At 44.6% G+C, this 24,484-nt stretch overlaps 4 protein-coding genes across 7 annotated transcripts; 1 reads left to right on the top strand and 3 right to left on the bottom strand.

Annotated features, from left to right (window-relative positions):
• LOC142992032 (long-chain fatty acid transport protein 2-like) lies at positions 1 to 3,408 on the bottom strand. The gene is made up of 10 exons (XM_076142294.1): positions 2,949 to 3,408; positions 1,888 to 2,097; positions 1,655 to 1,810; positions 1,451 to 1,575; positions 1,154 to 1,348; positions 988 to 1,075; positions 707 to 905; positions 521 to 618; positions 280 to 410; positions 1 to 177 (listed from the first exon to the last, which is right to left on the bottom strand). The coding sequence occupies exons 1-10, from the start codon at positions 3,406 to 3,408 to the stop codon at positions 1 to 3; spliced, it is 1,839 nt and encodes a 612-aa protein (XP_075998409.1).
• Positions 3,409 to 4,001: 593 nt separating this feature from the next.
• LOC142991719 (long-chain fatty acid transport protein 2-like) lies at positions 4,002 to 8,525 on the bottom strand. The gene is made up of 10 exons (XM_076141803.1): positions 7,902 to 8,525; positions 7,037 to 7,246; positions 6,804 to 6,959; positions 6,591 to 6,715; positions 6,307 to 6,501; positions 6,126 to 6,213; positions 5,761 to 5,959; positions 5,575 to 5,672; positions 5,335 to 5,465; positions 4,002 to 5,238 (listed from the first exon to the last, which is right to left on the bottom strand). The coding sequence occupies exons 1-10, from the start codon at positions 8,356 to 8,358 to the stop codon at positions 5,062 to 5,064; spliced, it is 1,836 nt and encodes a 611-aa protein (XP_075997918.1). The 5' UTR covers positions 8,359 to 8,525; the 3' UTR covers positions 4,002 to 5,061.
• A 193-nt stretch (positions 8,526 to 8,718) lies between these two features.
• Positions 8,719 to 20,338, bottom strand: cep152 (centrosomal protein 152). 4 transcript variants are annotated; one of them, XM_076142611.1, is made up of 28 exons: positions 20,045 to 20,338; positions 19,816 to 19,915; positions 18,263 to 18,369; positions 18,078 to 18,138; positions 17,708 to 17,998; positions 17,432 to 17,570; positions 17,062 to 17,202; positions 16,622 to 16,761; positions 16,268 to 16,468; positions 16,030 to 16,177; positions 15,844 to 15,935; positions 15,586 to 15,749; positions 15,261 to 15,462; positions 14,964 to 15,068; positions 14,735 to 14,865; positions 14,510 to 14,638; positions 14,337 to 14,421; positions 14,019 to 14,204; positions 13,667 to 13,927; positions 13,337 to 13,468; positions 12,620 to 13,243; positions 12,349 to 12,424; positions 12,072 to 12,239; positions 11,903 to 11,987; positions 10,453 to 10,529; positions 10,116 to 10,272; positions 9,928 to 10,031; positions 8,719 to 9,832 (listed from the first exon to the last, which is right to left on the bottom strand). In XM_076142611.1, the coding sequence occupies exons 2-28, from the start codon at positions 19,900 to 19,902 to the stop codon at positions 9,234 to 9,236; spliced, it is 4,692 nt and encodes a 1,563-aa protein (XP_075998726.1). In that variant the 5' UTR covers positions 19,903 to 19,915; positions 20,045 to 20,338; the 3' UTR covers positions 8,719 to 9,233. The 4 variants fall into 4 exon arrangements, with proteins under 4 accessions (XP_075998726.1, XP_075998728.1, XP_075998727.1 ...); XM_076142613.1 differs by having other exon boundaries at positions 14,019 to 14,201; XM_076142612.1 differs by having other exon boundaries at positions 19,816 to 20,338.
• Positions 20,339 to 20,990: 652 nt separating this feature from the next.
• Positions 20,991 to 24,461, top strand: galk2 (galactokinase 2). Its single transcript, XM_076141888.1, has 10 exons — positions 20,991 to 21,259; positions 21,359 to 21,447; positions 21,715 to 21,838; positions 21,943 to 22,036; positions 22,213 to 22,359; positions 22,448 to 22,546; positions 22,660 to 22,812; positions 23,097 to 23,307; positions 23,399 to 23,600; positions 23,700 to 24,461. The coding sequence occupies exons 1-10, from the start codon at positions 21,210 to 21,212 to the stop codon at positions 23,905 to 23,907; spliced, it is 1,377 nt and encodes a 458-aa protein (XP_075998003.1). The 5' UTR covers positions 20,991 to 21,209; the 3' UTR covers positions 23,908 to 24,461.
• Positions 24,462 to 24,484: the final 23 nt, after the last annotated feature.

Below are 24,484 nucleotides of genomic sequence, written 5' to 3'. Positions count from 1 at the left end.
TTAAATTCTGAGCTTTCCTGTTAGAACAGAATTGTATATTTCCTGTGTGAGTAGGATGTAATTCTTTTCCCCTTCATGCAGAAAGTAGAGTGGCTCAGTTATGTTATTTGGATTGAAGCCCTCCTCCACCAGCTTCCCCTTCAAATTCTTGAACGTGCCTGTAGTTTCTAGAATGTTCTGTAACCAATCACAACACAGCCATGTATGAGAATCAGTGATCACTTTTCAGGAGGAACCAAATGATGATGAATGATGATGAAGCCACTGCAATCAATGTACCTTAATCCTTATAAATCGTGGCCTTGCGTAGGCTGGCAGGAGGTTTTGGACATGCTGACAAACACTTCTGGAGTCAAACTTCTGCCCTTCTCTTAGAGTGATGGCAGCCATTCCAGCCCTCCCCTCCTGACCTGGGAGAGAATTCATTAAAAAAGGAATGCCAGTCAGTTTTTTAGTCACCTCACTACAATCGGTGTGCCACAAGGCTCAATCCTGGGTCCTCCTTTGTTTATGTAATTACCTGGTACATTGACTCCATACACGTTGGCTTCTTGAATACATTCAGTTGCTGTCAAAACATCAGACACCTCAGTGGTTGCGACATTCTCTCCTTTCCACCTGTGGACCAAAAATGATAAAGGAAAGGTGAATGCTGGGTTGACACAAGCGTTTAACTTGGTGAGTAAAACAAAAAGCAGAAAATGACCTAAAGGTGTCTCCAGTGCGATCATGAAAGTAGATGAAGTTATCTCTATCAATGATCATCATGTCACCAGTGTTGAAGTACATGTCTCCTCTCTTGAAGACGTTGTGCAGCCTCTTCTTCTCAGTCTGCTGTAGATCTCTCGCATAACCGGCAAATGGCATTTTCTGTGTTATTTCAGACACCAGAAGTCCAGGCTCACCTGAGGTCAAGAGAACCAGTACAGAGATGGTCAAATGAAAGTGCTGTAGCTTAAATGATTTGGATTACAAAGTGTTACAGACCTTTGGCCTTTATGCAGAAACCTGATGGATCCCTCACAGGCTCTCCTGTGATAGCGTCGAATTTGATGAGCGCATAAGAAATCAGCATCTGCTTGACAAAACAATCTGTATTAGTATGTGTTTTTACATTTGGACCTCAGTGTCAAATGAGAAATTACACTTTTACCCGCTGGAAAAACGTGTCCCGTCCAATAGCACCAAGCTTGCCAGTGTAGTTATACAGACCAAAATTCCCCTCCGTTGCGCCGTAAACCTCTACGATTTTGACGTTTCCAAACCGGTTTGAGAAATCTCTCCACACATCTGATCTGATCCCACCACCGACTGCCAGTCTTACTTTGTGGCTCCGATCATTGTCTTTCTGTCAGTGAGAAAAATGAGACCAAACACTGTAACACCTGGTGGCCTTTCATGATGTCATAAATATGTCAAAAATATGAGTGCTGTCATTCAGGCTACATACCTTTGGCGTGTTGCAGAGATAACGCATAAGTTCACCTATGTACTGTACGACAGTGACGTCGTATTTCCTGCAGTCGTCCCAGAACTGAGACGCAGAAAACTTTCTACTTAAAGCGATGGTGATCCCTGCACACAGCCATCACAGGACAAAAACATCATCGTTTATGCTGATGAAGTTTACTTTAAATCGAAAAGACTTGTATACCTCTCTCAATGGCTGCAGTGCATCCGATGAATGCGGTGATGTGATAGAGAGGGAGGCAGGTGTAGAGCACATCTTTGGAGTTCACTCCTGTCACACACATCAGGACACATATGCTCCAAACTTTGAGGTGGCTGATCACTGCTGCTTTAGGAAGCCCTGTTAGAGAGAATACAAAGGTGAGTTCATGCACATCTGAGCACAGATCCTGAGCATTAACACCTGTGAGAGCTCACCTGTCGTCCCTGATGTGTATATGTAGACCGCTGGGCTCATCAGGGTTAAATGTGCCCGTACGTCCTTGGGGAGCGGTTCAGAGGAGGCCTGGCTCACTTTGTCTTTGAGGCTCTTCATGTTTGCACGTTCGCAGCTCTCAGTCAGGATGAACACGGTGACCTGCTGTTCCAACAGACTTGGCATGATGTCATCCACGGCATCCTGCAACTCTAGGAGAGAAAACATACACATGTTCTGATACAACTGATACAATCATGAGGGTTGTTAATGATTTGTAGTTTATGTTACATAAACTATGCCCACTACACACTTTACATTTACTCTATAGTATTTGAAGTTCTTTGCTGTGTATATTCTTTTACTTTGTTTAACTTCTGAATCCAACCCAACGTCACCGTGTTTTATTATTGGAATTGTAACCCCATGTTGGCAAATGATTGAGTCTGAATTTACAACTATATGAAAGTAGTATGACATTTTGGTGATACTGATCAATCAATTATCTGGATGTTTTAAATAGGAAAAGAAAATATGTTGCTGATCCTAGGTTTTGTTGACTGATAAAACCACACACACACACACAGCTTACTTCCCACAGATGCTGACCCCTAAACCCCAACATAGACCCCTATCCCTTAAACAAAGCTCATCTTGAACGTGATGACATAAAACCTGTTGCTTTCCGGTTGCACCACGTTAAGATTTAAGATTTAAGATACTTTATTAATCGTCATTTTGCATGCAATTCACAGCAAATCGCATGCAATTGAAATGTATCTTGCACCCCCTCATATCACACACACACAAACATCACAGAGGGGGTGCAGGGCAGCCATTATACGGCGCCCGTGGAGCAGTGTTAGGGGTTCGGTGCCTTGCTCAAGGGCACCTCGGCAGTGTCCTGGAGGCAAACTGGCAACTCTCCAGCTGTCAGTCCACTTTCTTGATCCATACGGGACTCGAACTGGCGACCCTCCGGTTCCCAAGCTGAATCCCCTATGGACTGAGCCACTGCCCTTAATCACATATCTTCATTCTTTGACAGAGATCCATCACTCACCTTCAGCTGCAACCAGAGTCTTGGCTCCGCTGCATTGGATGCAGTGCAGCAGTGACTTGGATCGGATGTTGAAGTTGAGAAAAGCGGCAGGACATCCGATCTTCACCAAGCCCAACCAAAGCCAGATGAAAGCCGGTTGATTTCCAAGGAACAACGCCACCGTTTCTCCTTCTTTGATTCCATTCTGCAGAAACACTCTGGCAGCTCGGTTACTCACTTTATCCACATCCTGGTAGGATAAAGTTTCATCTTCAAAGCGGATGAAGGGCTTGCGTGGATGCGTCTTCACCCGCTCCAGAAACCTGTCCAGGATGGTGTAATTAGTCTCCCTGTATTTGGAAAGACGGTATCCGACTTTTAAAGTGCGGATAAAGTGTTGGACATCTTGTAAGAAGTATGGCCAGCGAATGTAAAGACCCAGCAGGAGGAGCGCAGCACAAACCAACCCGACCAGCAGCATGTTTGCCTGTAGAAGACTGGAGTCACACTGTTACAGCCACTGTAATGCTTTTATGTAAGGCAGATAACGGTGTGTGGAGGAGCAGAAAGAGACACAGAGGAGTGGAGAGAGGTCATGGTCAGGTCGGGAGATAATGTAAAAATGTTCACAGTTGTCAGCTTGGTGTGCATTTTCTGCTATAAGCGAACAGAGGAGAGTAGACAAAACATTTGATCATTTATGAGAAAGGGTATCCTTGTTTTAACTGCGACTAGAGATGGAAAACAAAACAAAACTCACTCCATCCATTCAACTGGTGAAATTAACAGATCATAGGAGAGCATTGTCTTAAGAACAATGATCTGTTCTTCTCATGTTGTTTGTCTCTGTGCTGTGATATTTACAGCATGTATGAACAAAAATAATAGCTTAGGGTCAAAAGAATGTGTCACTTTTGGACCCAACACAGCCTCTGTGTCCCATTGGCTCTCTATTATCAGGATGATATTATGTAAGACCTTCAGCAAAACCACAGCAATCCTGCATTAAAGACGTTTTATTCCTGTATTGTATCGTTATCATTAACATTATAATAAAAAAGGACAAATTTCCCTTTAATAATTTTTTATTGAGTTTGACACATCATTAGCACATAGGCGTGGCTGCTGCTGATAAATTTCACTGCGTGTATTAGATTCACCTGTACAACCCAATATAACAGTCTTCCCTTTGTAAAGCTCTTATGATACAACATACAAAACATTAAAATATAACAACTAAAACTGTCATTCAGTTTAAAATTCCCAAAATGTCCAGTGCCTTAATGAATCAATTAAAGAAGGATTAGATGTGTTGTAGCTAATTTGGCCACTAGTAAGAGCTGTTGTAGTTTATTTGACATGCATTTGTCCTGAGTTATTGTTTGGAAGAATACTGCCTGTGTGATGTGCTTTCATGTTAGAGAACTGGTTTAATGTCCATGATTCAGAGGCATAACACTTCAATCAATGCTAATCTTAAAATTGACCAGAATATGTGGTCAAATAAAATATGAATTACCAGGTTTTACGGCTGTTGCTTTCTGAATAGGTTGTTTGTATCTCTGTCCCTCTCTCTGTCTCTCTCACTGAATAGGATGATTGTTATGCAGCCCGGACTGTGCTGTTCCAACACCGGGCTTGGCTGTTCCTGTGGAGGCAGAGCCGAGCCAGCCCATCCGTGCCAGATTGGCTCACCTTCGGCCTGCTTCATTTCCCCCTGATTGGACGACCCTGTTTTTATTGTGATTGTGCTTGATTGCTCTGCAGTTGTTTTTGGTTTGTTTCTGCATTTGTGTTATTCCAATTAGTAAACAGTTTAATCAGTTAAAGCAATTAAGGTGTACTATCTTTTTGTAACAATAAATTACATTTCAATCTGCCAATAAAAGTTAATGTTGCTTCCCTCTTCCCTAGACATCCGGGTCGTAACCCTAGGTAATCATACGAATGTTGAATCAACCCAGTAATAAGCAAACGGGTGTGTGGTAAATTCTGGGGTCTAGAAATCATACAAACAACAAATACATTATGAAGTAAAGAAAGGTTAACACAATGAGCACTGCAAAGCAAGTATTGTTGATCATACAACATGAAATTTACCTTTTCTGCATCAAATCATGGAAGCATGGCAGCTTTAAATTCTGCTTTTTCCTGTTAGAACTGACGCGTATATTTCCTGTGTGAGTGGGATGTAATTCTTTTCCTCTTCATGCAGAAAGTAGAGTGGCTCAGTTATGTTATTTGGATTGAAGCCCTCCTCCACCAGCTTCCCCTTCAAATTCTTGAACGTGCCTGTAGTTTCCAGCATGGTCTATAACCAATCACAATACACGTATGAGAAAGAGTGATCACATTTCAGGAGGAACTGACGCTTCAAAATGCTGTGGAGCCACTGCAGTCAATGTACCTTAATCCTTATAAATCTCGGTCTTGCGTAGGCTGGCAGGAGGTTTTGGACATGCTGACAAACACTTCTGGAGTCAAACTTCTGCCCTTCTCTTAGAGTGATGGCAGCCATTCCAGCCCTCCCCTCCTGACCTGGGAGAGAATTCATTAAAAAGGCAGGCCAGTCAATTTTGTAGTCATCTCACTACTATTGGTGTGCCACAAGGCTCAATTCTGGGTCCTCCTTTGTTTATGTAATTACCTGGTACATTAACTCCATACACGTTGGCTTCTTGAATACATTCAGTTGCTGTCATAACATCAGACACCTCAGTGGTTGCGACATTCTCTCCTTTCCACCTGTGGACCAAAAATGATAAAGGAAAGGTGAATGCTGGGTTGACACAAACATTTAACTTGGTGAGTAAAACAAAAAGCAGAAAACTACCTAAATGTGTCTCCAGTGCGATCGTGAAAGTAGAAGAAGTTATCCTCATCCATGATCATCATATCACCGGTGTTGAAGTATATGTCTCCTGTCTTGAAGACGTTGTGCAGCCTCTTCTTCTCGGTCTGCTGTAGATCTCTCGCATAACCACCAAATGGCGCCCTCTGTGTTATTTCAGACACTAGAAGTCCAGGCTCACCTGAGGTCAACACAATGAATACAATCACGGTCAACTTTATTCCCACAATAATGTGTGTGTGTGTATGTGTGTGTTTGCATTGTTATATAAAGGTGACAGTAAAGCAAAGGGGCCACTACAGTGGATGTGCCGGTGGAGAAATTAAGGTTGAAAAGGGTTAACGCACCTTTTGCCTTTATACAGAAACCTGATGGATCCCTCACAGGCTCTCCTGTGACTGTGTCACATTTGATGAGAGCATAAGACATTATGCACTGTGTGACAAAACAATGTCAAACCTTCACTTAATGGTTTACTTATTGATTGACAGTTTATGTAACAATATGAAATAAAAGATGCACTTTTACCCGCTGGAAAATAGTGTCCCGTCCAATGGCACCAACCCTGCCGGTGTAGTTCCACAGACCAATGTTCCCCTCTGTTGCTCCATAAAACTCAAACATTTGGACGTTTCCAAACCTATTTATGAAATCTCTCCATACGTCTGCTCTCAGGCCGTTACCGACAGCCAGTCTTACTTTGTGACTTTGATCGTTGTCTTTCTGTTAAGGAGGAAAGTTACACTGTAAGCGCAGGCTGCCCCTCTCTAGTGACCTTTGATGGGACACGGACACTGCTGTGACATACGTACCTTTGGCGTGTTGCAGAGATAACGCATGACTTCCCCTATGTACTGTATGACAGTGACGTCATATTTTCTGCAGTCATCCCAGAACTGAGACGCAGAAAACTTACTTCTCAGTGCGACGGTGATACCTGCAAACGGCAATGACATCATTTTAACAAAACCATCCACCACCATTATCATGCTTTTGAAATGGCATTTTGAAGAATATGTGTATACCTCTCTCAATGGCGGCAGTGCACGCCATGAATCCGGTAGTGTGATAAAGAGGGAGGCTGACGTAAACCACATCATTTGAGTTCACTCCGACAATGAACTGATAAAAACCAACAACCCAAAGTCTGAGATGGCTGATCACTGCTGCTTTAGGAAGCCCTGTTAGAGAGAATACAAAGGTGAGTTCATGCACATCTGAGCACAGATCCTGAACATTAACACCTGTGAGAGCTCACCTGTCGTCCCTGATGTGTATATGTAGACCGCTGGACTCATCAGGGTTAAATGTGCCCGTAAGTCCTTGGGGAGCGGTTCAGAGGAGGCCTGGCTCACTTTGTCTTTGAGGCTCTTCATGTTTGCACGTTCGCAGCTCTCAGTCAGGATGAACACGGTGACCTGCTGTTCCAACAGACTGGGCATGATGTCATCCACGGCATCCTGCAACTCTGGGAGAGAAAACATCCACATGTTCTGCACAGAGATATTGATACTGAGGATTTATAGTGATTTACAGTATAGTATTATATTGTTTATAAAGAAATCTCCAGAGCAAATCAAGGGAGTGGGGTTGCTGCTGAACTAGTTTAGGGTCACAACCATGGCTGACAGCCAGCAATACATATTCCCTGCACACAGACCTAGTTTGTCCATTTTATGACTAACAGAGCTGCAACTTGAACTCAAATAAATGCAGATGATGTGCATCAAAACACAAACAAATCAAACACCTCTAGTACAATGTGACTTCTACAAAACAGAAGGCAAACCTGTATTTCATTTAAAAGAACATGTCAATCACTATTTTCTTTCACATGCTCTGGTAATTACTTTTCAATATATTAGGGGATTAACTCTTTTTATTTCATATCATTGTGGATGAGGAAACCCAGAGTTGGACATGAGCCACTTTATGAGTTGTGACTTGACTGTTTTTCCCCGGGGAATACTTACGTGCTCCAAACCAAAGATTACAATCATGTGAATCAGCTCTTAGTGTTATTTTCCAGAACCAGGTTCAACAAAAGATTACCGTCATTGCATTCGATAACTGTTACGGACTAGAAGCTGAATGTTTCAGGCCCTAACTTGTGACTTACTCACCCTCAGCTGCAACCAGAGTCTTGGCTCCACTGCATTGAAGGCAGTGCAGCAGGGACTTGGATCTGATGTTGTAGTTGAGAAAAGCGGCGGAACATCCGATCTTCACCAAACCCAACCAAAGCCAGAGGAACGCGGGATCATTGGCGAGGAACAGCGCCACCGTTTCTCCTTCTTTGGTTCCATTCTGCAGAAACACTCTGGCAGCTCGGTTACTCGCCTTATCGACATCTTGGTAGGATAAAGTTTCATCTTTGAAGCGGATGAAAGGCTTGCGTGGCTGCGTCTTCACCCGCTCCAGGAACTTGTCCAGGATGGTGAAATTAGTCTCCCTGTACTTGTCCAAGGTGCGTTTTACCTTCAGCCTCCAGATGACGTGTAATGCATCTTGTAAAATGTAAGGACAAAGAATGTAAAAGCCCAGCAGAGAGAAGGCAGCGCAAACTATGAAGAGCAGCATGTTTTCTCCTGCAGACAACTCCTGTCAGGGCTTCTAGAGGTGCAATCAAGGAGGAGGAGCGTAAAATTTCACAGCCACAGGTTATAAAATGATTAAATACGGGTTACAGCGCAAGTTAACCCCCCGAGTCCCAGAATGCAACTGAACATACATTCAGTTGCCTCTTTTCCTTGAGATAGTCACAAGCACAAACCTGTTTGTGTATTGGTACAAGACTGCGTGTTACTGATAGGCGTTTCCACTATTTTGACAGACACACACACACACACACATTCTTTCAGGCTAAGATAAGTTGTAACTGATCATGACCAAACTTCACAAGCAATTTGAAAAAAACCTTTTATTTATATCAATGCACAGCATATCTTATAAACTTTAAATAAAATATTTTATGAGGAGAAAAAAAGAAGAAATCTACAGTTGAGTGAGTTTAAAAGCAACCTGAGCAAGAAGCTATTTCACTTAAACAAGAATGTCTTTGAACCAGTGAGGGTCGATGCCTCACAGGTCCGAGCTGGTTTACATTCCCCTGGGTCAATCTGTGTCCATCTACATCCCAATGACCTACAATGAGACACTAACTCTAAACCCTCACTGTCACTCATTGACTTCATCACAGCTTCAACAGTTATAGTTAAAGGTAGAAGGAGGGCAAAGATGAAGGTCCTCTGGGCAGCTGTCTGTTAACACTGGAGTGTATTCAGTTAGATGAGGCGACAGAGTCTAACTATTTGAAATGTAAACACACATTAAGACAACTATGTAGGCACCAGTGGCACGACATGTAAACGGGATACACTGGATTAAGGCAATCGAGGCACAAGGTGAGGTCGAGTCTTTCTCTGCACTTGACTTAAGAGCGATCCTGCACTTTGTCATTTTTGGTAGAAAGGACTGTCAAAGCCACTGTCCCGCTGGCGCTGTCTCAACTCAGAGAACGGACCCCTAGAACCGACCCTGTACTCTCTCTGGGCCTCGGAGCCCGGGGTGGGCTCTCTGTGTGTGCTCATCTTCGCACTGTGAAAGGTCAAGGACTTTGGCATCTTGGCGATTTCATTATAAACCGTCAGGTCAGAACTGTCGGGCGTCAGACCCCCAAACTCTGCGATGTCACTGGCCGACGCACACACGGAAAATGGCTTCACCGTTTCCACTTTCTTTCCCGGGTAAGAGAGTCTGGGGACTTGGACGCTCGAGTCCGAGTCGCTACTGCTCAAACTCCAGTCGCTGGGGCTGCGGTCTCTGACGGGAGCCTCCTGCGTGGGGAGAGGATGGCTCTGCGCCTCTGTGTTGACACGGCGCTCTGCTCTGCTCTTACTCTTACTCTTCACAGACATATGGGCAGGATCCAGCTGGGAGGCAGAGGCCTTCTGCTGAGGAGGCTCAGACGCTTTACGGTTCGAAGCAGGGAATGTCTCTTCCCTGTGGCTCTCCTCCTGATGCTCAGTTAGTGTAGATGGGATTGCAATTAAACCTGTGTTTGGAGTGCAGCAAGTGGCAGAATCACCAGTTAATACAGAACATAGATGGATATGGAATAGATAATAAGTGGATCTAAACAGGACTCACTTGGTAAACTGTGGTTCTTTCCCGATTTACTCTTGACAGGCGTCTCCAGCACTCTGGCCATGGCAGCCAGCCGGCTCGCTGCGCTGATGATTTTCTTTTCAGCTCTGAGGGAGAGAGGAAGCTCAGTAACATCAGTATGAAGAACCACAACAAAGCCAACAATGTATAGGAATATGAATGCTTCTCACCCTGTAGCCTTTCCTCCATCCTCCAGTAAGTCCTGCAGACAGGTCAGATAGTAGCGCCGCATCTTCCTGGCGGTGTCTTGCCTCTCCTTCAGCACCTCCACACGGATCATCTCAGCCGCTTGCTCCCTGCTCTCCTGGAGATACCGCAGCATGTCTCCTGCAACCGCAAACACAACCGCTGTCATTCACCGAGGAAGAGGAAGGAGATAGTGCCCCGGAGGGTTGATGGCTACAATAGCTTCTGTTGAATTGAGGTCCGCAACCTCTTCAGGTAGGTCAACACACACATGTAAGCACGTTGAGCAGAGCTTCATCTTACAACAGCGACGTGACAAACCTCTGATCTTGTCGACTGCTGTCTGATATTGCTGCTTCATCTCCTTGAGGCAAAGCGGAGGATTTTGCTGGGAACTCCTTCAAGAGAAAAAAAGGAGAATTTCATCGTTTGAATAAATGAATATTGAAACAGACTTGCACATAAAGCACTCTGACTTGGATTTGTTTTGTCCTTAGGGAAAGAATCAAAACAAGAACAATATAAACATTTTGAGATATTGAAAAATACTTCTGTCATTTATTCTATTATCTCAAAAACCTAAAAAATAAATAAAATAACACGCCGCGTTCCAAATTATTATGCAAATTGGATTTAAGTGTCTTAAACATTTAATACTTTGTTTTTCAGTTGAACTCATGGATGGTATTGTGTCTCAGGGCTCTTTGGCTCGTTGACATCAATCTCAGGCACCTGTGATAATTAGTTTGCCAGGTGAGCCCAATCAAAGGAAAACTAGGCATAACGAGGAAGGTTTCTGCCAGACAAACTCATCGGATTAGGAGAGCAGCTGCTAAAATGCCATTACAAAGCAGCAAACAGGTATCTGAAGCCGCTGGTGCCCTCTGGAATCCCGCGAACCTTTGAGCCCACGAGGTTTGCAGTTGTGCGTAAACCTATGCGGCCACCTAAACAATGCTCACAAGCAGAAACGGTTGCAGTGGGCTCAGAAATACATGAAGACTCATTTTCAAACTGTCTTGTTTACTGATGAGTGCCGCGCAACCCTGGATGGTCCAGATGGATGGAGTAGTGGATGGTGGACATGTCGCAACAAGTCATGTTTTGGGCTGGAATCATGGGGAGAGAGCTGGTAGGCCCCTTTAGGGTCCCTGAAGGAATGAAAATGACCTTGGCAAAGTATATAGGGGTTCCTGACTGACCACTTTCTTCTGTGGTACAAAAAGAAGAGCCGTGCCTCATGCTGCAAACAATACCTCTGTGTCATTGGCTGCTATGGGCATAAAAGGAGAGAAACTCTTGGTGTGGCCCCCATCTTCCCCTGACCTGCCCTATTGAGAGCCTCTGGAGCATCTTCAAGCAAAAGATCTATGAAGGTGGGAGGCAGCTCTAGGAGGCTATTCAGACTTCCTGAATTGAAATTCAACCAGAAACTCTCCAAAAACTCACAAGTTCAATGGATGGATGCATGGAAGAAGGGGTTAACATGTAACTCGGCCTGTCTTTACAACCTATAAAATGTTTTGAAACTCTGTTGTGCATAATCATTTGGAACAGTGCATTTTGAGATTTTTATTTAAAAAAAAAAATCCTGTTATCATTTGGAGGTTTGTTCAATAAAATTTGAATTATACTCCAACGGTTGATGACTTAAATTATACATGTAGTGTCATTTGCGTCGACTATTTAGGAAAATCTGAGAAATATCATTTGCATAATAACTTGGAATGCGGTGTAAAGTGTTAAACTGGATAAAACTAACACAACTGACCCTGTGGATTCAGTGGAACGCTTCACTTCCTCCAGCTGTTGCAGATGTTCCTCCTTCAACTTCTGCACGCTGCTTTCGTGCTCACCTGGAATAAAGACACAGCGCATTGAAACAACACAAATAGGTGTCGTCTGAACAAATATTGACCTAAACGCACGTCATACTGTACCTTTGAGATGTCGCAACCCCGCCTTGTGCTCTCCGACGCTGTGCTGCAGCTGACGGCAGGCTTTCTCCAAGTGTCTCTGCAGCTCCTGGTTTTTCCTCTGCAGCTTGGCGACGCCTGCGACACACTCTTTCCTACACCGACCCTGCTCTGTCCTTTGAGACCAAGTGTCTGGAAATTGCAGAGAATATTGGCATGTTAAGTGTTAATCCTGCATGTTGTGGTTTGAGACCGAGTGTGCGTGAGGCGGAGTTGACGCCGTGTGAGCCGTGTTTCATACTTTGCACTTCGTCCATGTCTCGCTTATGCTGCTCCAGTGTTTGTTTCAACACAGAGCTCAGCCTTTCTTCACTGATCTGTGTGGGCAAAAAGGTAGAGAGTAAACGGAAATATAGTGCATCAAAGTACAGCAATGTAGAATATCCATTACCATTTATACATGCAGCAACATTCCATTACAATTTTAGTGTTGCAACATTGTAAAGTTTGCCTTTGGCGGCTGTAAATCAGTTGCTGAGCAGAATCACTCCAGGGGAGGAAGTCTAACTCACTCTCTTCCACTCCTTCTTGGCCTGGGACACGGCTTTGTTGATCATGTCTTTGCAGAATAAGTGGATGATGTGGGTTATGCTGCCCTCTGTGGCGGCTCCGCGGGCCCTGATGGATGCTTCAGTGTCACGCTGATCCGATCTGGAATCCTTGAGCAGCTGTGCCTGGACCTCTGCCAGCGCAGCCTGAAGTTCGGCGAGTAACTCCACCCTCATCTGCTGCCTCTGGGCCTGCTCTTTCTCTGCGCTTTGACGCCGCCGCGCCTCCTCGCGCGCCTGCAGTAGCTGACCTTCCGCCTGGAGGAGCAGCTCCTTCCTCTGGAGGTCGGCGTCCTCCCTGGCCCGCTGCAGAGCCTGCTCCAGCTTGGTGCGATACGCCTGCTCGCAGCGAACCTGGACGATGGAGATCTCCTGCTGTTTGTCTCGGGTCCAGGCCGCTCGAGCTCCGGCCAGCTCGGCTTTCAGTAGCGTCGTCTGCTCGCCTCTCAGTTGCTCCAGCTGGCTCTGGAGCGCTGCCACCTCCTCTTGGAGATCCTCCGCCCTCTGGGCTTCAGTGCGCTGCCCCTCCAGCTGGTTCTTATGTCTTTCACTCCACTGCTCCTTCGCCTCCTTAAGGGCCTGTGACACCTGACACATTTAGAAAACACAGTCTCAGTAAATTGAGGTCCACGTGGAGGAAGTGACACCATTTACGCACGCAAACATGGAAGCTTGGGATACCCGTTGTTGTGTGTGCTCCTCCTGTAGCTCCTCCCACTTGGCCTTCTCTGTTTGCATGATGGTCTGGTGCTGTGGTAAGGATGTCAAATCCTCAATCCAGCGACTGTAGGCCCTCGTTACTGCACCTTCAACCTGGAACATTGCCACATATAAGTTGACTGACAAAATCAAATGATGTAATGTACAGGAAGTAATTGGGCTGATAAAGGGGGAAAGCTTATTTTAAAAGATTAGAGTACACCATTAGCCATTCCAGTAGCATGGGTATGTCAATTGCATGCAAGGAACATGTTAAATCAAGCAGCAGTGAGGATTCCACTCTCGACTGACCTGCTTGGCCATGTCCTCCAGGTGTTTCTGGTGCAGCTCTCTCTGGGCTTGTTTCCTGGCCTCCTCCACGGCTTTGCGTTTGACTTTATCCGCTTCCGATTGTAGCTGCTGTTTCTGGGCCTGGAGCCGGGAGTCCAGCTCTTCAGCAGTAATCGCCCCCCTGCTGATCTCGCCCTCGTCTGTCTGACAAGTCAGCTCAGCCGTCTCCGGGTGTTTGCGTCTCTTGGCCTCCTCCAACTTCTGCTCCCAGGTCCTCTCCATCTGCAACAAAGCAACACGAGATTTCAACATGAGGTGACGTTGTGGTGATGAGGTGGAGGGATTTGGTGAGTGAAAGTGGGGAAAGTCACACCTCTTGCAGTTCCTCCTTCCACACAGCCTTGGCTGAGGCTACCTGAGAGTTCCCCTGCTGCTGGATCTCAGTCTGCTTCTCTTGGATCCAGAGAGCTTTGAGCTGCTCTACTGAAGCCTGATGTTGTGCTTCCAGCTCAGCCCTCAGTTTCTCCACAACTGTGCCACTTTCCTCCTTCACTTGCTGCTGGAAATATGAATCAGTTATTCAATCCATTCATCCTAACCGTTCATTCTCCATCTATGGCGACCAATTTTAAACACAGACAGCTCAAGGAAATCCTGGATATCTAGTTTTCTCTTTGCTGCGTCTGCTTACCTCAAATGTATTCTTTTCATTGCACACTGATATGTAACACTCTTGCACAGCCGCCATCTTATCATTGGCCTCAGACAGCAGTGTTCTGGTTTAAAGAAACAAAGCGAAACAAACATTTGTTGTAAATGTTTGCAGACAACAGAAATTCTTCATGACAGCTAATGAGCACGTACTGTAGCTGCTGGATCTGCTGCTGGTGCTGCGACGTGAGCCGATCCACCTGAGCGCTGTGTTCCATCTTGAGCTCCGTTTTGACCCGGTTCACCACGTCGTCCCTGTACTGCTGATGAACCCGCTCAGATCTTAAGAACAAAATGAAATGAGTGTGTGTTATTCTGGAGGATAAGGATTACAGGTAGATATAGTTATGACTCTTCTCTCCGTTGTCAGTCCCTCACCTTTGAGCTGCCTCTTGCTTCTCCTGGTCCAACTCCTGGATCATCTCCCTCATCTTGGTGCACAGCTCCAAGTTGGCAAACTTGAGCTTTTCCTCATTCTGTTTTAGCTCCTTATTCTTCTCTTCTAGCAGCTAAAGTTGGGACAGAATAACATTCGCAAAAATCCGTATAGCACAGACAGAATTCAAATTGGGGGTCCATCTGATGCGACGATCAAACTACAACAAACCTCCACTTGTTCCTGCAAGCGTTGGTTGCCTTCTTGTAGCCTCACAATCTCTTTCTGAGGAACCCCAGTCACATCTGGATGCTTCACCTGGCTCATCTCTCTTGCCTGTGGGAAAAACAAAAAACGTCACTGTCTGCACCGGTGCCAGTTGCATGGACTGGAGAACTGAATTTAATTACTAAAAAGGCTTTGTTGAGACCATGACTGTTCATTATCTCACCTGCATTGTTTGCTGGTGTTCTGTATGTGTGAGAAATAATCTAAATTTTACAGACTAGTTCAGTCTCAGTCCCTTACCGAAGAGCTGAGCTGGGCTTCGTCCAGCTGGCTCTGCAGCTCGTCTGCTCGGGCCTGACAGTGCTGAAGGTCCTCCTGCAGCTGGCCGATCTTTAGTCGCTTCCCCTTTAGATTGGCCAGGCAGCGCTGCATCTCCACACGCATCTGCCGCGACGACTCGTCCTTCTGCAGCTTGGCCTCCGACAGGTTAGCCAACGCGGTACTGAAACAAACAGAAGGGAAAACCTTTAACAACGAATATTGGCAGCATCGTTCAAAGACAAGACATAATAAGAGCAATACTACTACACTACTGTACACACACAAACGGCACACACACGTTTACCTGTGCAGAATGCCATTTTTCCAGTTGCTTGTCTTCAATCCTAAATCCACACAGGATTCAGACATCTGAATCTCCAAGTCACTGCTCGGATCCAACGAGATCAGGCCGTGCTTCACCGCTGACTCGTACAGCGTAATCTGCTCCTTTAGATCGGTCAGATCCTCCTTCAGGGGCAAAATGTGAAAAGGGTTGATCTGTTTTGCACCTTTTTGAGTACCGACATTATAAGTACGGCTGCGTCCAAATTTGGATACAAACCTGCAAGGCTTTGTTCATGTTTTCACTCAGTGCCTTGGCGGATTGAGCCTGCTGTAATTTAATTTGCACCTGACTCATTTCCTGCACTGAACCTAGAGAAAATGACAGGACATGTGGTCTGTGATTTCCTGTCAACGTGATTAAGCAGGATTACAAAAAGGTAAACAAGCAGGGCCGATCCTTCACCTGTCTGCAGGAGCTTGGCACATTGCTGCTGACTCTCCTCCAGATGCTGTGTCAGCGCATTTACCACTCTGGCTCGGTCGAGTTGCTCCTCCTCCCTCTGGCACTCCAGCTGCTTCACCTGCTCCTGTAACCTCCGGCCAGCGTCGGCCTACAAGACAAAAGCGCAGCCCCGGTTAAAACATCTCCACATCAATCAGATCTTTTAAAGATTACATCGTATGACGGGAACAGCGCTGACCTGTTCCGCCAGAGCCTGAGAGGTGGAGTCGAGCTTCTGCTGCAGCAACAACACCGCCGCCTCGTGCTGCTCCCTTATGACGGTCAGGTCTCGATCGTGCTGCTCTCGGGTTCTCGACAGAGTGTCAGAGCGGCAGAGCTCCAACATTTGCTGCTTCATGCTGTCCACCGCAGCCTCCCCCACCATCTGCTTCTTCATGTTCTGCAATCAAAAGGAGACGTCTTCATTACATTTATTTTCATGGAAAACACGTACGCAGCATGTTGTTGTATCATCTTGAGTCATACAAGGACAAAGGTCTGATCTTCATTCACATGTGCTCTGGACTGCTTCAGCACAGATGTTAGATCTTACCTCCTGGTTTCTCTCATTCAGGACGCCCACTTGCTGCTCCAGGGACTTCAATTTGTTTTGCATTTGAAATTCCCTCTGCTTGGCCTCCTCAATCATGCGAGTGGACTCCTTTAGACTTCCTGCCAAGCCCTCCTTTTCATCTAGGGAAGGAAAACAAATGACATTACGTTGGTGAGAAATCCATCATCCAGTAACAACACAAGGACACACATGTCACTTACACGAATGCACTAATGTACAAGGGAACTTCAGTTCTGCCACCACAGCACGGATTTAGCTTTTAACTGTATGTTGCAAATAAATCAGACTAAGCAACAAAATACTATCCTCCAAATATCACAAGAAAACAGAACTGTGTTGCTATATCATAAGACGAGTACTGCAACAAAGCATTTCCCGCGCAACTAACATGAAATAAGACGTTGATAAACAAACCAAACCTTTGACGATTGCAAACTGGTGCTCAATGTATCTCAGCGTACGCCTGGAATCCTCCTGTTTTCGCTCCAAGTCTTCAATTTGCCTCTGCTGAGCCTTGTTTAAAATCTGTACCTGGGCAAGCTGCTCCTTATCTGCCGTTTCTGAAACACAGCACGATATTCACATTTGACAAGTGTACTTCATTCACTTCACCCTGAATGAAAGATCAACGCAGTCATATTATCAGTGATATCGGGCGCTCTATATTTGGACACATTTGCTCAGATTTGCAATTCAAGTCACATTTCAGATAGGATATGACTGTGAGTTGCCCATCACCTTCACCCAGTGCGCCCAATTCAACTTCTAAACCAAGATTGCAAGACTCACTCTGTGCCGAGTCGAGGAATTCTCTCTGCAGGGAGTCAAACTGAGCTTCTTGGTGAGGTGCTTGTGAGTTAAACATCTTAGGTTGGTGAGGATTGTAGCTGGCCTTGTACTGATCCACTCCTCTTTCCCCTGAACCATTCTGTGGGTCAAAACACAAGATGTGATTTATTGCTATGTAAACAGTAGAAACAAACCCACTCAGTGTTATTTTTAATTGTAGTCAGAATATTATTTTGTGAGTCTGCAAAGGCAAATAAAGTCAAACCTGTAACTTACTTGAAAATGGTTCCGGGAGTTGCTGTGTTCTCCATCTGGCTCTCGTTCTCCACTATAATCCATGGGGGGATTGGACTCGTACTCGTCTATGGAGAAATCATTGGCCTGTGTTGATTGTTCTGTGGCCACACTGGTGTAGGTGTAGTCACCCTGGTTGAAATGATGATCCTGTTCATGCTGCTTCCAGGTGTGAGGCAGAGGGTGACTCCCATGTCCATTACTCGGAACAGATCCATCCTCATAAGCACGTGCATGATGGTGAGCGCCTTCATCATAGGCAACACCGAAATCCTTCAGGAAGACATTAACAGTGATTACAGTTCCAATTAAGATCTTGAAAATATTCTTAACGAAAACAAACCAGCCATACCTGTTTATGAGAGGTGGGTCTTGGTTGATCTGACCACGGCTGAGTCCATGTGGACTGTGGGCTGAGCAGACAAGGCACAAATAATGATATTACATCATCATGGTAAATTTGCATGGTTTTAAATGGAATCTGGAGTCTTTCAGAATTTTAAATAGTTCATGTCTGAGGATCAACATGTATTTTACCTATTGCCAGTATTTTTATTGTTGCAGGTAGACTCCTCCAGCTCGGGGGAGGAGTCCCTACTGTCCTCAAGCATGTCATCCGGCAGGTCTGTGAGCAGTTTGTGCAGCTGCAGAAAATAGCACATGGAAATGAGTCACCTAGGTTTGCTATGCAACAGAGTTATAAAACAGCAGAGGGAAGAAATATAGCAGCAATACAATCTGCCTGACACAAGGCACACTTACTGAAATTGTTAGATTTAAAAGCTATTTATTTGTATCAAGGTTCTTCATATATATTTACACATATACACTCATATATTGGCCAAGATAAACACAAACTAAGAACCAAATCACTCTCAACAATGTCTTGTCAACACGGTAGCTTTCTGATACAAATCAAACGGGAAACCCTCCTTCGTGTCGGCAGGAAACACGCCAAGCTTGATTCAAAACAAGTCAGAAGTGACAAACAAGCCCAGCTTGATTCAAAACCAGCCACAAGTAAAAACAAGTGGAGCACAAATGGAGACTTACTTCCCATAAGGACTGTTGAATATTCCTCACTTCCTCTACTGTGTCCACAAAGGCAGGACCCATTTTATGTCATGAAAACCTCTTTATGTCATGAAAACACAGAAACTGAAGGATTTAAAAAGCCTCCACTTCAGGCGTGAATTCGCATGATGACCTCATAGCCTCGTCTCTCTGCAGAAAAGACTGTGTGAGACATCACAAACATGCCTTGCATATTGTTAGCTCCCGGCGCGTTCTGCTCCCAAAGAACTCCATTGTTCAAACCATATAGCAAAGTTAACTGGAGCAGAAACATTCCAATTAATGGTAGAAAACATTTTCCACTTGACCAACTTGAACAACACGGACTATTCCAAAAAACAATCCATTTCAGGCTTAATCTTCATCGCAAGTCCCATGAATGTTGCACCACACTAAAACGTGGTCAAGTAAAAAGCGGTTATTCACACGAGCGCCACTCTAATGGACCCAGGATAAGAAACACAGTAACCTCAATAAGGAGAAAGGAGGGAAACACAGGGCAGAGGTTGTTTCTGTATGACTCACCTGGAAGGAGGTCTTTGCTTTGAGCCAATAGAGACTCAGGTTTATGGTGCAACAGATTGTGTGTGTGTGATTAATACTGAATATTTGTGTTGCAGTGGAGCTGTCAGTGCATTTGTATAATTTAAGGAGGGAGCACAAACTGTTTCTGCTGATATAATAGGAAACATAATCATCATTACAGCATAGTCAAAGTATGACTAACAACAATACCAAGTGAATTTTAAAGTGAGACATTTTTTTAGACCCAGATAAACATGATGGGGGCATACAGGTGGAATTGTTTTTGCTCCTTAGTTGAGTTTCTAGGGGGGAAAGTGTATAATATAGGGAGGATTTCGCCCTGTCTAATTCCCAATTCCTAAGGTGTTGTGAGGGGTAAATTCAAAATACTACGAGGTTAACATCACAGACAGCAGAGGGCATAATGATTTACACCGAGTAAATAAGTATGATTAAACACGTAGAAGCTCTTTTCACAGTAATATCCTCACCTCTTGTTCTCTTGCATAGTCCTCTTGATCGTACTCTTCCTCATCATGTTGAGTTTGAAGAGCAGCACTGTCGAAGTCAATAGACATGATGCCGCAGAGGCTGTTGGTTCAGAAAAAAACAGTAGAAAATCTCAAATATCCATAAATGTAGTATCGGACGAATCAGTTAAACGGACGCATCTGGAAAACTTTAATTACGACTTGTGTTTGCGATCAAACAGACACATACCTGTTAGCTAAAACCAGGTAGCGGTATGATGTTTGTGAAATGCTAGTCAGCTGCTCCACTGTTTACTTCCAAAAAAGGAGTGGAAACCGCTAATAACGTTGTTGGTTTCCATCTAAGAAATATCTTGCCAACAATGACGACGGTAATAAAGACAAGCGGTGGGTTATTTGAAGAAAACTCGTGTCGCGTATCTTTACTTAGACACAACAAACCGTGTAGCGTTAGCGTGTGTGCTAGCTGGCCAAACAGCGGACCTACAGTTTGTGTGGTAGCAGCTAACAGCGGCTAGCTAGCCTGCTGTAGTACAGTAGATTGCGCACTTTGAAAAGTCGCGCGTATTAGCAGCGCCAAACTGCTGCAGTGATTTCGTCATCAGTGTGTGAATTTATAATGCAGATAAACAAAATGTACCGAGATGACATTGCGCATTAAAGACTCGTAACTGTGTAATATTTATTTACTGCAACAAAAAGGTCTCTAGAGCACTTCGGAGAGTATTTTCTTCTCATTTACAAAATCTTACAGATGTCGCTTTGAGACTTTTGGCATTCTGGGTAATGTAGTTTACATGACGATTTTCACGTGCATTATCGCCCCTTTCGAACGGGATTATTGGTGTATATATTTTCTTTATCGTAAATTAATATACAATATGATCTGTTGTAAATTGTGCAAGGGAATTATATATTATTATTATATTTAAGAGAGACGTTTGCCGTTTGCCAATGTTGCAAAGTCATTAAAGCGAGAGTTCCATAAAAACCTTTATTGGTGAGGTGCTTGTGTGTTAAACGTTAAATCATTGATTTTTCTCTACCGTAAAATCATTTCTTACATGCTTATATGTGTATAATTAGTGTGTTGCCAATGGAATGCGCAGTCCGAAGTCCCTTTTCCTGCGCACACGTGATCCCGTTGAACTCCTCCCGGCTCCTGGATCTTCTTCCGTGTTTGTGCCTGTGTGTGATCCTCAGCTGCTCCACACTCAGCTGATCGGTTTCTGACATACAGCAAAGTGTTCAGGATTCGTCCTCGACAGCTGATCCGGGCTCTGCTAAACAGCATCCGGTTTCCTCTTGTGACAGTCATCTGATTGTGAGCCGGATCTATGAAGAAGCTCTGCGATCCCCGAGAAGAACTTTCATAGCTACAAAAACAGGTGGAAATGGCTTCAAACCCACCCAAGATACAGACTATGATTTCTGCCAATGAAAGGTGAGCGACAGATAGATGTGTGCCCAGACAGAGAAACAGGCATACCAATCAAATTCTCTGACTTACTACAAACTTTACTTCTTTTTGTGATTCTCACAGGCTGCAGAACCTGAGAAATACCTTTGAAACAAAGTATGGAGAGCCCCCTCGATTCTATGTCTGTGCACCTGGGAGGGTAAATCTAATAGGTAATTACATTTTATACAGTATGTTGTGTAAAGTGAGCTTATAGCTAATAGAGTGAGAGATGTTTTGTATTGCATATTGAGCTGATGTTGGCTGGTTTCTACGTACATATTATGATCCACTGTTTCAGAGGATTTACCACAGCGAAATATATCATTTTACAATAGGAAACTAATCAAACATATGCAATTTTGGCTTCTTGTTCATATTGGTTCATACAGAAGGCTTAATATGTTCCTTTTGTCTTATTTCTCTCTCGTCTTTGACAGGAGAGCACATCGATTACTGTGGCTATTCAGTGCTGCCGATGGCTATTGAACAGAGCATCCTCGCCGCTGTCTCCATCAACGACTCGGGGACGATCGAGCTGGCCAACACAAACCCCCAGTACAAGTGAGACTGAAACACTCATCCCTCATACTTGCAAACCTTTCACACCTGTTTATTGCAGCAACAAGCATCGGCAGTTTTCCCAATGCTTGTTTTCCTCTTTCTAGGGATTTCACACTGCCTTGCTCAAAGGACATTGCCATAGACAAAGAGAATCCAAAGTGGAATTATTATTTCCTCTGTGGAGTTAAAGGTATTCAGGTAAGAAACCAAGATTTACAGTCCAATGTGGCATCACGTGAGTTGAATAGTCACAAAACAGCAATAAAGCAGTAAAATGATGCTTTGTCTCAAAAATGTGCCACTGCTGGTTGAACACGGCGTCATCACTTTCATGTAGGTCACATTTGGGACTCCTGCTTTGTATTTCTAACCAGGAAAAGTTTGGGATTGCTCAGTTGGCTGGGATGTCCTGTGTGGTCGATGGGACCATTCCTCCGAGCTCTGGCCTGTCCAGTTCTAGTGCTTTAGTTTGTTGCGCTGGGCTCGCAACAATGGAGGCCAATCACAAGTCCCTCTCCAAGGTACAGTGTAAGCCTTTCAGCTGTTTTTGTTAAAATGCTGTAGCCATCTATTTGATTCTTTCCTAACAGTTAATTGTTTCTCCTCTAGGTGGAGCTAGCTGAGATATGTGCCAGATCTGAGCGTTACATTGGCACAGAGGGAGGCGGCATGGATCAGTCCATCTCTTTCCTCGCAGAGAAAGGAACTGTATGCACTTATCCAAAGAATACATTCAATAATGATACAATTCAGTTGCCACCAAATCTGGTTTGTCAGTCGTCCCGGGATTTAAGCCTTGTTTGTTTGTCTTCCCACATCAGGCGAAGCTGATAGAGTTCCAGCCTCTGCGGGCCACTGATGTGAAACTCCCAGATGGAGCCATGTTTGTCATTTCCAACTGCTGTGTGGAGATGAACAAAGCCGCCTCTTCTCACTACAACATTCGTGTGGTGGAGTGCCGGATCGCCACAAAGGTATAGTTATCCCAATGGGTGATTTATAGATGGTTTAAAAAAAAATAACAACACACAGACACTTAATCACTGAGCTCTTGGCGCAGAACCTGTGTCATGATACGGAATCTCCAGCAGCCAATCTCCTCTTAGCAAACACAAGTTAATATTCATATAAATGGTAAAAGGGGAGGTAAAGGGATTCACGTGTTGCTGCAGTACCAACCAAAGGTGTGTGTTAGACTAAAAAGTGTGTAATATTACAAACCCAGTGAGATGAAACGGCTTGGTTGATGTGAACCCAGATGCTGGCCCGGGCACGAGGTCTGGACTGGAGCAAGTTGCTGAAGCTGGTCCAAGTGCAGGTGGAGCTGAAGGCCTCTCTGCAGGAGATGCTGACCCTTGTGGACGAGGTCCTGCATCCTGAACCCTACAGCCGGGAGGAGATCTGCAGGGTCCTGGGCATCACCTCAGAGCAGCTCTGTGCAGGTCTACTGAGTGCTAACACTCAGCACGGTGAGGATAGACATAACAGAATTTGTTGAGATCATTTGAGCAATACTGTCCCTCCCTGTGTCGCCTGAATGAAACGCCTCTCCTCTCTCAGTGACGCACTTTAAGCTGCATCAGCGAGCCAAGCACGTCTACGGCGAAGCTGCGCGGGTGCTGCAGTTTAAGAGCGTGTGTGATTCTACACCGGCCGAGTCTGTACAGCTGCTGGGAGACCTGATGAACCAGAGCCACACCAGCTGCAGAGACCTTTATGAATGTAGCTGCCCTGAACTGGACCAACTGGTTGACATTTGCCTGTGAGTCCATCCAGAGTTTGACCTCAATAACTTGTATAACACATTCAGACATTTGGGAGAACGGGACGAAGTGTTCTACTGTGTTTTTCTGAATAACAGGAAGTCGGGGGCTGTAGGTTCTCGGCTGACTGGAGCAGGTTGGGGTGGTTGTGCCGTTTCCATGGTTCCCAGTGAGAAGGTGGAGTCCTTCTTGCAAGCAGTGAGTGAGGCGTACTACCAGCCTGACCCGCGGAGAGCAGCGATGGAAAAACAAAGTTTGTTTGTGACGAAGCCTGGCGGAGGAGCTGCAGTTTTACTTGAGCACTAATCTTGAATCAATCAATAATCTTTAAACCGTGTCTATTAAAAATAACACAACTCAACAATACAAATCGGGTTTCGGAGCTGACAGTGAAGTTGCTGCTGGACCAAACATAGATATCAGTGCTGGGATATTTCTTTCGAAGGGAATTAGCTTTTTGTGTGAAATACATATTGTAATCATGACTTTTATGTTTTTTTTTAAATAAGAAATTGATTTTGTATAGCTAATCCATACTGCTCACCTCAGATTATTTTTGTAAACAAAAAGATTCCAAATAAAATGACAATAACTTTCAATCATTTGATTTGATTTGAGCAATGGAAAATTCATTCTGAATCATTTTGTTTTTATATATCAACATTCCAAATAAGTCTTCTGTCCATACCAGCTGCCCATGTAAGTTGTTTTGTTGTGTATTGACCCGTGGATCCTGTATGATGTTGGAATACTTGATTGCTGAAACAGACATGGTTGATTCTCTATTAGTGGTGATCCAAAATGTAACAAAGGAATTCACAGCTGTTTCCAAATAAATTGTGCCGGACAATAAAAGTAAATGTACAGCTAGTAAGAAAACATT

Source organism: Genypterus blacodes, unplaced genomic scaffold (assembly GCF_046128005.1).
Source record: "Genypterus blacodes isolate CSIRO-AG114 ecotype Tasmania unplaced genomic scaffold, CSIRO-AGI_Gbla_v1 ptg000021l_1, whole genome shotgun sequence".
Classification (NCBI taxonomy): Eukaryota; Metazoa; Chordata; class Actinopteri; order Ophidiiformes; family Ophidiidae; genus Genypterus; species Genypterus blacodes.
This window is presented reverse-complemented; position numbering and strand designations above follow the sequence as displayed.